The 14264-nt window shown below is 37.2% G+C and overlaps 1 protein-coding gene across 5 annotated transcripts in view; it reads left to right on the top strand.

Moving 5' to 3' along the window:
- The window catches only part of LOC105925585 (CAP-Gly domain-containing linker protein 4), a 45315-nt gene that overhangs the window by 7319 nt on the left and 23732 nt on the right, over nt 1-14264 (top strand). For all 5 annotated transcript variants that reach the window (XM_036132847.1, XM_036132846.1, XM_036132844.1 and 2 more), the window contains 4 exons: nt 964-1103; nt 2985-3078; nt 3217-3378; nt 6137-6255. In XM_036132847.1, the coding sequence (XP_035988740.1) occupies nt 964-1103; nt 2985-3078; nt 3217-3378; nt 6137-6255 (515 nt within the window). The remainder of the gene's footprint in view (nt 1-963; nt 1104-2984; nt 3079-3216; nt 3379-6136; nt 6256-14264) is intronic.

Raw genomic sequence — 14264 nt, 5'->3', positions numbered from 1 at the left:
TCAGAAAGAAATCAACAACAAACAACAAGCCACTTGGAGCTTATTAAAAATATTCATGGTTATTGTTACAGTGGGTCTTTAGTGTTAAAATGTGACATTTATCTGGTACATTTCAACTAAAAAAAGGTTATTTTTCCAGGTTGATTAAATATGAAAGTCTCTGAACTAATACTTTGTTGAGATTTGTTTGATTCAGTTTCAGCACTTTATATTTATTTACTTTTTTGGTCGGAGTCTATTAGGACTTTTGGACTCAAAATATACATGTATGCCCTCCTAAAGCTATTTTCTGTTGATTTCAGTATATGCTTGCACTTACAGTGATGCAGTAAAAAAAGGCATCTGGGTCTTTAACTTGAACTTGACTTTGTAAAGTGCCTTGAGATGACATGTTTCATGATTTGGCGCTATATAAATAAAATTGAATTGAATTGAATTTAAGTAAACACATGAAGGTTTTGGATCAAACTGGCTGGTATTTGGATCGTGTCATGATTTCATGTACCTTGACAAAAACCCCAGTTTAATCTAAGTAAAAGTAATAATAGTAATAGCTTGTGCTGCACCTGGAGAGCACATGGAAAATATGTGAGGATATGAATACTTTTGGAAGACTATGTGCAAACATTTTATAATGTCTGCAACTACACTCTGCCTGAAAATACACACTTCAGACTTTATACAGTTATTACTCATCTAGCTATATAATGATGCCTCTGGTAGATAATAAAGGGAATCCTCAAGGACATTTATAGCTAACGTGTAAAGTGTTACTTGCTACCTACATGTTTATACTTGTTGGTATCGGGCAGCTTTTGTGACTGATTGGAGCGCTGAGCATTAACACTAGAAATGTGTTAAAATGTACATTAGGAACAAATGTGTTTTCCATCTCTCTCTGCGGCGTTGTGAAACACTGATTACTGTTGAGTCATTTTTGTTGTCTCTCTCTCTCCCTCCCAGAGTTTTCCTTCTTTGACCCGTCTGAGCCGCAGTGCAGAGAAATTCTTCAGGATCCTAACACCACCATACCTGAGCTGTTTGCTGTCCTTAGGCAATGGGTACCCCAGGTTCAGAAAAACATCGACGTCATTGGCCTCGAGGTGACTGTTGCTCTTTAATGCAACATTTCTCAGTTGCTGCTTTAACACCACAGTGGCTGCTAGAGCCAACATCAAAATGAGAACTCATGAAGAGGCTAGTTCAGCCAGAGCTAGTTCTTTACCGGTTCTCTAAACTGGTTTTGGTTGTCCACAAGCCAGCTCAGTGTTATGCCATAGCAGCACTTAAATCATCTTTCTTTTGTATTCTGAATTTCTGGAGAAAACAGTTCAGCCAGATCATTTAACCGCACAAACTTAGGGGCTGCTTAATGCTAAAAATATAGAGCCATAGAGATCGGCATCTATTATGTTTTACTTGATCAGAAAAATAATTTAACTCTCATAACAATGGTGATATACAGCGTTACCAATAAACTAGACGTATTTTCACTGTCAAAGTTTTTCTAATTTTAAACTGTTAACACATTGTTGAAATCAATTGTTTAGTCATTTTTACATGCATAACTATTCAACTTAAAGTTAGTGGTGTATGGAAGAAGCCTGTTAGATAATGGATCAAGTATTTATTTTTTGACCAGTATTTTAAGCTTTGATGCATTGATGGATTAATAACTAGATTTATTTTAAATGCTTTTTATCATCACTTTAATCGCCAGCACAAAAAAAGCTGGATGTTGTCAGTCAACTGGCTGATAGGATACTACTCTTTTTCCCTTGCTAATTGGGATGTTTAGAAATATTTTTGATCATAAAACACACTTTTAATTGTTAGAAACTAAAAGAACCCCTCCTCCTTGTTTTTTTTTTTTTTCAGGTATATCTGTTTTTAAAACTGCGGTTTGCTAGCTACTAACATCTGTCCATTAAGCAGCCAACTGCCTGTTACCTGAGCAGATGGCCTGATCATTTAAAGGCTGGTGGCTAAGATAGGTTTGCTGTTCTTGTTGGTCTACATGGGATAATACTAATTACTACTAGTCTAATTGGGATAATACTTCATAAGCACGTACTTTGTTGTGGTTTTTTTTTTACCTTTGTATAACACTTTGGTCAACTCTACCATTGTTTTTAGATGTGATGTATAGATAAACTTGAACTGCCTAAACACTTAAACACTAAATTTAGCAGCTATGTTTCTATATTTTTTGCAAAAGCTTATTAAAAATCAAGATAATAAATGCCAAAGGAAACATTGTTATTGTAATAATGAATAATAGATTTTATCAGCAGTAAGAATAGTTGTTTTTTGTTTTAACTTAATTTTAGCATTGATGCCGTAATGCTGTGAAACCACGGTGGCTACTCAAGCTTTTCATTTCTTGTCAATCTTATACTGGCCCGTGCATCCATAGATTACAAAAGCCACGCTTATAACTTTTGACAATTCTGATTGGCTAATCAAAAATTAAGTACCCTTCCTGGAAAATCAAAGGCCAGAGGATTTTTCTTTTGAGAAAGATTAAAAGGAAAACTAGTTGTTGGGTTTTAAACATGATGTTTCAGACATTTTGATCAGTTGTTGGTCTCCATAAATTAATCTTTAGCTTCAGATGAGACCTTTTTTTTTTTTTTTTTTGCTCTGGGTGAGCTAAAAGTTGATGCTGAGATGGCACCAGTTTTCACTAAAGCTGGTGAGATGAAAACACCCCATTGATAAACAGAGTGGTGCTTCATCAGCAATAGTAGTAATACCTTTTCTATGAGAACTTACTGAAAATACCTGCATTGCAGTACATTTTGTGGAGAAACTTTCCTCTTGAGGGTGTAAGTAAGCTATTTTTCTTGAATACCTTCTTTTTACTCTTGACAAATGAATTCCTCTTTTAATGTCCCTGTTGGTGTCTAAATATAAGAACGAGTGCCATTCCTGCCGTGACACAAACCTCTTTGCGGCTCGCTGCGCATCCTTTCTTTGCACAGATCCTGAAGAGAGGTTGTGGTGTGAACGATCGAGATGGTTTGACAGATATGAGCCTCCTGCACTACTGTTGTAAGGCCGGGGCCCCTGGAATTGGTTAGTACTTACTTTCCCATTTGACTACTCTCACTGCTTGTTGAAATCTCTCCAGTTTAAGAAGTGCTCTGTTTTTTTTAATCAACAAATTATTCACAAGAAAAATCCATTAAATTTAGTGTTGGTTCTTTTTCCCAGGAGATGCAGAAACGGCAGCTGGCTTTGCCCGGCAGCTCCTGGCCTTGGGTGCTGACCCCAACCTTCGCTCACGCTGGACTAACATGAGGGCGCTGCATTACGCCGCCTACTTCGACGTGCCCCAGCTCATCGGTGTGGTGCTACAGGCCTCTCAGCCTGGAGGTAAGGCCAGAGAACTGCTGCCATAGAAGAGGGGAGGGTGCACGGCCGGCTTTTCTATTTTAAGCACCAACTGCCACAGGGATTAAAACCCTAGCAGTTTATCTTGTTGTTGTGGTAAAACACTCTGGGTTGTAATTTTATTAGTTGCATCCACAGTTAAATGGAGGCAGCAGATATTGAAGTTTGTTGTGTATATTGAGGGTTTTATTTGGCAGTTTGATTAAATAATTAATCAACAGACGTTTGTCACAGTCTATATAGGGGATAAAGTAAACATGGAAGAAGTTTCTCTGGCCAGATGAGACCATAATTGAAGTGCTATTTATGTTTGGTGGAAAACTAACTTTCCAGATTCCAGTGAAAATTAAAAAAGGGATGGATACCTTTCACATCTGAACCGATACGGTACCGATACCCAACACCTGGGAATTGGTACCGGTACTCAACGGTACCTATTTTCATTACTTTAGTGTGTTTATGTGGTAATAAATGTAAATTAGTTTAAAAATAAAATCTTTCAATTTAACATATTCATTTCTCAATGTATGAACTTGTTTGTATCTACAAATTAACCTAATGAAATCATTTATGAATTTTATTAAATTTCTTGAATCCGCAGCACATAAAACATTTATTTTACCGAAACAACAATTACCAGAGGCACACGCAGTGAATAAGTGACTGAAGCTGTGTGTGAATCAAATTCAGGGAATTACTTTAGTGCAACAGTTTCAGAGAGGAAAAAAAAAACTGCATTAAAAACATATTTTATCCCACTTTGTAATCCATTTTGGTGACTTCCATTCACGGGAAGTCACCAATAACACAGCAGAAAGTTGCTAGATTTGTTGCTAGTCACTTTTTTGAAAAAAGGGCGCCGGGTTGGTTCTGAAAAGTTGCTCAATATAGCGACAAATTGGCTAAATTGGCAGCAGTGACCCAGTGATTCCTCTTAAAGAGTAACATCACCAAAGCATGCTGCTAACTTCATGTTTTACCAAGTGATTAGTGTTTTCATTTAGGGTTGAGTACCAAATTCGGTACTCCTAGAGGTACTAACCAAATTCCATCAGTACAACCGAGTAACTATTCACGTAAAATCAAACGTTGCCATGTTTCGGTACCTAAATGCATCATTGTGACACTGAGGGAGTGGAAGAGTGGGCGACTTTCCATGCCGGACATGAACACAGCATTGCACGCACAAAAGTCTAATGACGTCAGTAGCCACTGGCCCAGTCAAAAAAGCATGCATGGCTGATAGAAAGCACTCGAAAGTATGGCTCTACTTTCCAAAATACGATGCAGATTACACTCGCTGCAATATTTGTGAGGCGAAGTGCAAAGGCCAGCGGCGGAAATACCAATCTGAGACCTGTCCAGCTACCCTGAACAGGGCAAAGCTGGAATAAAACCTGTTGTTCACTCTGAAATACTTGACTTAAACATACAGTTGCAATGGCAATGAAAAGACGGGGAGTGAGGTGCAAACAAATACGCAGGCCACGATTAACAGATTTATAAATGAGGGACTTTAAAAGGAAAATGGTTGCACTTGATTTTATTTAGGGTGCTCAATACATACATGGCCCACACTTTTCACATTTCCTTTGCAAAAAAAACATGTATACATTTCCTTTAACTTAACAATTGTGCCCTATCTTCTGTTGGTTTGTCACAGAAAACTTTAACTACGTTGACGTTTGTAATTGTAATGCAAGAAAGTAAAAAAAAAGGGCTATGAAGAAGTGTAATGGCGAAAGCGATTACATTTTTATTTGTATAGCGCCAATTCACAACACATGTCATCTCAACGCACTTTACAAAGTCAAATTCAATCAAATAATCTAGATTGGTCAAAAGGTTTGCTGTCTAAGGAAACCCAGCAGATACCATCGACTCTTGACAAGCAGCATTAACTCCTCATGAAAGAGCGTAGCGCCACAGGACAGTTGTCTACATTTTTGATGGCTTTGCAGCAATCCCTCATACTGAGCATGCGTGAAGCGACAGTGGAAAGGAAAACTCCCCTTTAACAGGGAGGAAAACCTCCAGCAGAGCCAGGCTCAGTGTGAACAGTCATCTGCCACAAAGACAGAGCAGATATCCAAAAAAGAACAGAAGCACACACTGATCCAGGAATCCTCTCTGTTATATGGTAATAGCGGGTGATCTGTCTCCCCTGGATGATGTCACAGCTAATAGATCGCCTGACCAGGTGTACCTACTATGAAGAGACAAATGACAGAGAACAAAAACTTGAAATGACTACATTGGAGAACAGTAGGAGAACTCAGCAGAGTGAGAGAAATAGACCCTGATGTCCTCCAGTAGCCTAAGCCTGTAGCAGCATAACTATAGAGGTAGCTCAGGGTAACCTAAACCACTCTAACTATAAGCTTTGTCAAAAAGGAAAGTTTTAAGCCTAGTCTTAAAAGTAGACAGGGTGTCTGCCTCACGGACCAAAACTGGGAGTTGGTTCCACAGGAGAGGAGCCTGATAGCTAAAGGATCTGCCTCCCATTCTACTTTTAGAGACTCTAGGAACCACCAGCAGACCTGCAGTCTGAGAGCGAAGTGCTCTGTTAGGAACATACGGGGTAATCAGAGCTCTGATACATGATGGAGCTTGATTATTAACGGCTTTATACGTTAAATCTATTCTTGATTTAACAGGAAGCCAATAAAGGGAAGCTAAAATAGGTAAGCACACCTCTGTGAAGTCTATACTTGAAATTAAACTCTGCTTTTTTCTGCAGATGTTGACGCTACATGCAGTGACTTTGACTTTGGCACAGCCCTTCACATTGCTGCCTCCAACTTGTGCACATCAGCTGTCAGATGTCTGCTGGAGTTTGGAGCTAATCCAGCTTTCAGGGTAAGGTTTTTATATTTCTGTATAAGCACACAAGACTGGACTTATAAGTTCATGAGGTAGTTCAGCACACCGTTGCAATTGCTTATTTTTATTTAAGTGAAAGATATTCAGATTTTCTTTTAATTCAAAAAGTGAATTGATTCTTTCCAATTCAACTGAAAATAAAGACTGAGGAAAAAGAACATCTGAACAGATTTTGAAATGTCTGCTTTACTAATTTGTACGTGAACAGACAATGAAAAGGTTTTGTGTATAGGGTACTTAATGTGTGAGCGCTGTAAGTGAAGTACGTTACCTTTTATGTTGAAAAAGCTGCGTTGTTGCAGAAACAATTGCTACATTCAAGATGGTGCAGCAGATGGACCCCTTGGTACTATGCTTTCTCTCCCTCGTGTGTTTTTTATGTCAATCCAACTTGTGGGCAAAAACTGAACACCTAAGCTTGTAGATGTAGACTTAGACTTAGACAACTTTGTCATTCTGTATGCACAGAGTGCGCACAGAACGAAATTTCGTTTGCATACAGCTTGGAAAATCACGGTAGGACTGTTAAAAAGTGGACTGATGAGTCCAAATAGGGCTATCACATTTGCATTGACTACTCAGATGGGAGTTTTGAAGCTGAACTAACTTGAATGAGCTTGATAAAACTGACCGCTTCAGATTTTGTGATGACAGAAGATAAGAGATAAGTTAACCATCAGTTGCTAGTCTAACAACCCAGCATCAGTTTGGAGGAGCCTGAGTGGCATTGGGAGCTACTTCCACCCCCCCTTCTGCATTAAACACTCTATCATCACCCTGCTCCCCAAGAAATGCACCACCACAGGACTAATTGACTACAAACCAGACATCCCAGTCAACCCAGGCATCCTCCATCAGAAGCTTAACCAGGCCTAGGGAGCATTTTCTCCCACACTGGAACAATCAGCACTGGTGCTCCTCAAGGGTTTGTTCTCTCCCCACTTTTTTTCTCGTTATACACCAATGACACCTCAACTGAACCGTATGTGAAACTCCTGAAGTTTGCAGATGCTGGCACTGCCGTTGATCTGATCCAGGAGTCCAGTGAGTCCTCATAGAGACTGGAAGTGGATTGGCTGGACCACAGATAAGGTCGGATCCCCTTGAAGGCTAACCTGCTGAGGACCGTGAAGATGACTGTGGACTTCCAGAAAACACTCTCACCGCCTCCTCTCATAACCCTTAACAACGCTGTCTGCTGTGAATCGCTTCCGGTTCCAAGGAACCATTCTTTTCCTGGACCCAAGATGGTCCTCTCACACAGACTCTGTTCGAAGAAGGCCCAGCAGAAACTGTACTTCCTGTGGCAACTCAAAAATGTCATGTTCTACTCAGCCATTATTCAGTCCGTCACGTGTTCATCCATTAATGTTTGGTTTGGGACAGGTTTAGACTGTAACCCACATTTGGGTCTGCAGAGAGGATCATTGGAGAGCCGACTATCCAACTACCCCAGAATTGTACAGGTCTAGCATAAAAAAAAGGCCAACTAACATCTTCGCAGACCCCACACATCCTGGACACAAACCTATACCTTCAGGTCGGCACTACAACTGCTAGCTCCTTTTCAAAAACCAGGCATCCATAAATGAGCTCCACAGCTACTTCCTACAGCCTTAACTTTGGCCAACAGGTGAGAAGCTGAAGGTGTAATGCTGTTTTTAAAAGACTGCCTCTTCATTCTCTGCCACCCTGATGCATTCCCAGGTTCATGTTCTGAAGGAAACAATACAGTGACCGAGGAGTGCAAAAAAGAAAAGAAGATGGAAATAAATGGGCTCAGGGTCATCATGTTTAAGAGTTGGACAAAAAAAATTAGACTTAAGGGCATTGCTGGAAATGGAGTTGTGAGGTAATGAGCATGAACGAATGAAAAAGGCAGAGAAAAATTAGATATCAATTTCCCATCTGTCAAAAAAGAATACAAAAAATACCGACATTAAAATACAAAATGAGAATAAACGCACAGAGATAAACTCCAACAGCTAAAGTTTTAAATACAAATATCTATTTAAGTTTGATTAATTCATTAGTTGTTGAATGTGTTTTCTCTTTATTTTGTTGTTTGTAATGGCCCCTTACATTGTTAAAATTTTATTAGGCCAGTACTTTTATTTATCAAGCTATTTACTTTTTAATTATGGCAGAATTGGTCCGCTATACTGGTGTGGCCTCATTTAACTTTCATCAAAAAGGCTGAGCTGCACGCTGAACATGCAGTAAACAGACACTGAACAGGGTGTTGAAAATAAATATCTCTTAATGAACTCTCCTTCTTGATAAAAAAAAGATTAATATGTTATATTTAGGAATACAAACAAATCTACCACCTCGGCTCAAACACCCTGTCTCACTTCAGTGTCATTGGACCATCTTTAAATGTTCCAGTAGACTTTAATGGATCATAGATTTTAGATACATTTTGTATTTTCTCCATAGTAGAACTTTACATGTTGGTTGTGCCTTTTAATAAAATAAAAACCCACTTGGTTTTTATGTGGTTTTAGCACTAGCTTCCACTGGAGGTCACCAAAGGGCTGTACACATTTATACAATAATGTGCTTGCTCAGGTGAATCCACAAGTACTCTCTGTTTATTATCCAGTTTATCCTGGCCTGTGAATGCAAAGCTTGGTCATGCTTACATTTGGATATTTAGATCAGTGCTGGTCAGACTGAATTTTAATTTATTTTTTAAAACTGGTATCATGAATGTTTGCTTCTACATCTTGCCTGAAACATTAAACTTTAACTGTCAGTAAGATCATTTTTCATGACAAATACAAGCGTCTCCTGACTTTGCTGCTTAGATTTTTTTTTTAATAATTTACCACAACTTATTTTATCTTGACTACAGCATGGAAGTCTTTTTTTTTTCTCTTTTTGGGAGTTTGATGGTGCACAATATTATCACATTTTAAGGAGGATTAGGACTGAACTTGTATTTAGCTGTTTGAGCATGTTCATTTATTCATATTACAGTCTCTAACCTAAGCTTAGAATATTTAAAAATTTTTTTTTTAAGGGTTATCCAAGAAGGTCTCTTGTCTGGCCCTGCAGAGATTCTTCAGAGCAGACATTGAATTACAGCAGAGAAAAGGTTTTGATTAAAATATTTTTTTTATTGTTGCTTTTGATCGTTTTTCTGAATGGAAAACCCATATTTATCTTTTGTCTGCTCACTGGTATATCTTAGATGTTCTGTATGAAAATTGATGAGATAAAATCACTTCTAAGTGCTCATCTCAGTGAATTAGTGCCATTTAAGTTGGTCTACTTTAGTAATTCAGTTCAAAAGGTAAAACTTATATTGTATTCACACGGTGATATTTCAAAGAGTAATAAGCGAACTGTCATTATTTTAGATGGAACTAAAAAACCGTGATGTGAAGAACTAAAGGTATCTTTTTAGATGGAATATATCACACATCTCTGTGTTTTCCGTCTCTTGATTACATAGCTGTCCGTCAGCGTGTGCATGTACGTACATATGAACAGCTGCCACCCAGGGCTGCTCCTCCCTGCCCATATCAATTTTTATGCAAATTTGGAGGTTTGAATAATTATTTTTACTATTAATATTATTGAAATATCAATTACCTTACCGTCTTACCACAGACTGTTTGAGGAAATTGTGATAGTACGGCATGTTGAGTGCAGTTTTGGTATTATTACAAATATCACTATTACAATCATGAGGAGGATCAAACTTTTTTTTACATATCAGGACACATATCAGGTACCCATCACCAAAGCCAGTTCCAAATTTTTAGAAAAAGATCCATCATTGTACAGAGAAGAAAATTATTCAAGTGGGATGAAAGTTGAAGACAGCTGCCAAATTTAGACTTAAATTGCTTTATGGCAAAAAGAGGCTTTAGTCTTCAATCCTCCCAAAACGGTCATAGTTGTTCATAGGGATGGGCAATATGCAGCTAAAAGTCTACCATCATATTTTTTTTACCTTGGAGTTTTTGGGGGTGGAATAGATTGTTGGGGATTTCACAAAGACAAATACTGACATTTCTCTGTGCAGTCACTGCTTTGACTGAAGCTGCCAACATGGACAATAATACTCCCATTCAGATGTTGTTTAACATACAGGGAGGAGGGATCTTCTCACTTCGCATAGTGAACAATTCACCCCCCACCCTTGTTCATTTTCTTGTGAGAAATCACTTAATTCCTTTATTTCATCTTCTTTTCCTAGTTTAAAATGTTTAAACTAGTGGAGTATCCCCTGATCAGAATTGTATATGTCCGTTTTGTTTCTCTGAGCTTTTCACCATCAGACCCTGGTTTGAATTTACTGGGACGTTTCTCTAGAATGGGGTCCAAATAGTTTTAAAATGACACAACCCTGCAAAGATTAATGGGCATCAACAGCTGCTTCTTTAAGATCAGCTGTTGTCATAAATGTCGTCCTGCCTTAGCACTCAACATTTATAGAGTTGATCACACTGATCAGGTAATCTACTCCGTTTGATTAGCAGCAACTTGCTGTGATTTCCCCTCTAAATCATGGAAACAGCAAGAGAGGATTTAGTTTTTCACACGACTTTTCCATTTTAGCCTCTAAAGAAAATTTTAGGAAAGGTGAAAATTATTTTAGAATTTCTTAAGCCGTTATTTAAATTAGATCGTAAAATATGAAACTGTAGAGGTGACAGTTTTTTTTAAATTAAATTTTTTTTATTACTACTACCATTACATTTCTATTACAGAATATCTTAACAGTTCAGCCTTCACATTAAACCAAGGTAGATAGTTCTTCAAATTTTGTATTGACATACTTGCTCATCCTATTACATTTTTGCTGGGTTGCCTTTATATACAGGTGAACTCTGTAAGTCCTGCACCAAAGTAATTACTTTGTTTACCTGTTCCCAACAATAAATGACATAACAGCTGTGGATCACCCAAGATCCCCTAAATAATTTCCGTTTCTTACATAAAGCAATAGACTTTAAAATAAAATCTGTTTGTATATAAATTCTAGTGGATTGAAACTTCAAACCCCTTTCAGTAAATGCCCTCTTTCTGGCTGTAAATAACTCTCCAGCATGCTTGTTGACAACCCCTGAACATTATAATTTAACAGTTTTAGACACAGTGGGGCTGCTGTGTGGGAGAGAGCGCCATTTGCCGCCTGTTGATGTCAGAGTGAGGGAAACGGTTTAAAGAACGTCCTGCTACGAGGCGTTGCCTGGGATTAAATGTGATTATGAACTGTGGTTAACACAACTGGACATGTGGGTTAGCTAAACCATTGTCCAATAAAGAAACTATTGAATGAGTAATAGCATAAATTACATTTAATTTATTTCGCTACAATGTCTCGCCTGCCTCCCACAAGGCACGAGGGACGTACAGCAGCTTTTTGTTTGAACAATAACATAGGCGACCTATTTTCCATGGCCATTATAAAGCACATAAAATAACCAAATAAAACAATCCTGCTGAGGTTTCTCATCTGTCAGTCCTCTGCAACAACCTCCCTTTGCAGTACCAGCTCATAAATTTAGCTGCTGACTCAAAGATGTCTATCTTCTGTCATTGAGCCACCTGGGTAAACCTTCACGTTGCCTTCTGCTGATCAGCCTCTTTTTAAACACACTGATGGGGATTTCATTCTGGGAGTTGAACTATAATTAAAAAAATCTAAGACCGAAATAAGTGATCTCTTTTGAAAGGGATAAACAAGATGTGATGTAAAAGCTTTGTTAGGGAGCCTGATGATGTTCAATAGGAGCTGGCTAGCTGTCACTGCCCAATTGTTCTTAAGCTTGATCTGTTGTTGCTCTGATTCTGAGTCTTGTGCTGTTGACTAAAAGTAAAAGCATGAAAAAGTCTATATTTTACTGTTTAATACTCTAGAAACTGCTAGTGAAATAACTTGATATAACATATCTAGGAGTGCGTAAAGATGTAATGTATAATTTGAATATGCACAAATTCAAAACCCAAGCTACATCCAAACATTTTATGTTAATGGCCGTTGCATTGCTGTCACTTCCACACTAGCTTGAGCTAATTACGCTATACTGAAATAAACTTAATCTATTTTAGTATACTTTGTTTCACAGTTGCATTTTTTTAAATGATATAACATCATGATTATTTAGTCTTATATATTTATCAATCTCTATCAGTCTGACACGACTAATTTCACCTTTCATGGGGAGAATTAAAGTTCAATTATTTCCTAGTGTGATGGTTTATTTTCCATAACATATTAGAAAGTGGCATATAAACTTTTGTGAAATTTTCCAATAACTACTAATAGAGTCAAAGTTTAATTCTGTTATTCAAACTAATATATATTTGCAGATTAGAAATGAAAGGATAAACGAGGAAAGAACAGTCTTCCTCTGAGAATAAAAGGGTGTTTAAATTGATGGTCAGTTGTCTTCTTCAACAGATTAGGTGACAAGCATTATATGGATTTCATCATACTTTGCTTAAACTTTGTATAAAAAGCTTCCCGCTTTATCTGATGTCTTATTTTTACAATATCTTCATAAAAACCCTCATATTAAAAGGAGCCACATCCATATTAATAATTTTTGTAATCATAGCATCATTAATAGAGAACTTGACACCGAAAGTGGACCACAAACACCAATAATAATCTAGACTCTAACACTGCTATGCTGTTTGTATTGATAAAGATTCACTCACCGAGGCTTGAACTACTTTGTGAATAATTCAGTCACTTTCTAACAACTTGCTGGCACTCAGTGGTCAGTTGAGTCTTTAAACCAATAAATAAAATGGCATTTGTTTCTGCATAGCAAACCTACCCTGTCCCGATGCAGAACAATTACATTTCCTCACCACTAATTCCAACACATGCACTCTTCAGAGTTAAATTTAATATAGAAAACATGGTGAGACTGGAAACAGGGCGACTGCAGCTCAACTCCAAAATAACATTTGCTCTCTGCATGCACAGTTTGGTCCAGGTTCATGTCACCCTTCAGCTTCTCTTAGCTTTGTGAGTTTGAAATCCATTGATTGATTGATTGAAAATGTAAGTTACTATCAGGAATCTATGCGTAGTCCACTGTAGGCAAATGTGGTTATAACTATTGAATAATATCCATCAGCTCAAGGTAGCTCAAGAGTTTATTTTGGGTTTTATCAGGAGTTATAATCTTTTATATTATGCAACTTGCACAAGTGGAGATCAGAATCAATGATATGGAATATAATAAAATCATAAAATGAAATGCAAATAAATTGTAATCATTGAAATGCCAAATTCTGACATATTTTCAATCTCAAAATTTATCAGAATACTGAGCTACCAGGAGAAATTAACTTATGTGCTATGATCCAAGGTCATGGACACAAAATTGTTTAAGGATTTCAAAATAAAAGTAGGTTTGGAGAAAATGGAAGTGGCAAATCAAACGTTCTCTTTACAGATTTTTTTTTTTCCATCAATATAAACCCTAACATAATTTGTTACTTTTTTGTATTTATTATTATTTTAAGAGTTTGCCAATCTAGTCCAAATTCTAACATCAGTGGAAAATAAAATAGATCCCTGCATAAACGTTTGATACTCTCCTAATAATCACAGTCATGGGAGAACTTTGCTTTTTCAACAGATATGATCTAAAAATGAATCAGTTCAATAATTGAAATACTACTTTTCAATTTAAACATGATTTACAAATGAAAATTTGTATACACTTATCTATTAAGTACTTGGTTTAACTGTATTAAGTAATAAAAGATTGGAAATTGTGTATTGGATTTAAAAGATGAGTCTAAAATTAAAATCAACACTGAAAAAGGCCCATTGTTTATTTGTACGTGCCTGTTTTTTAGCTCCAGTCTTGTTTTTTTTTAATCAAACAGTTCATTAAAAATAAAACCTCAAAATTAATTAGGTTTTATTAAAACTAAACCAAACTGAATCTAAACACAGCCTTCAGTTATCTACAGCTGATGTCATGCATTTATTTCACAAAGTG

This window comes from Fundulus heteroclitus, unplaced genomic scaffold, assembly GCF_011125445.2.
Source record: "Fundulus heteroclitus isolate FHET01 unplaced genomic scaffold, MU-UCD_Fhet_4.1 scaffold_55, whole genome shotgun sequence".
NCBI lineage: Eukaryota > Metazoa > Chordata > Actinopteri > Cyprinodontiformes > Fundulidae > Fundulus > Fundulus heteroclitus.
Note: the sequence above shows the minus strand (reverse complement) of the source record. Positions and strands in the feature narration are given on the sequence as shown.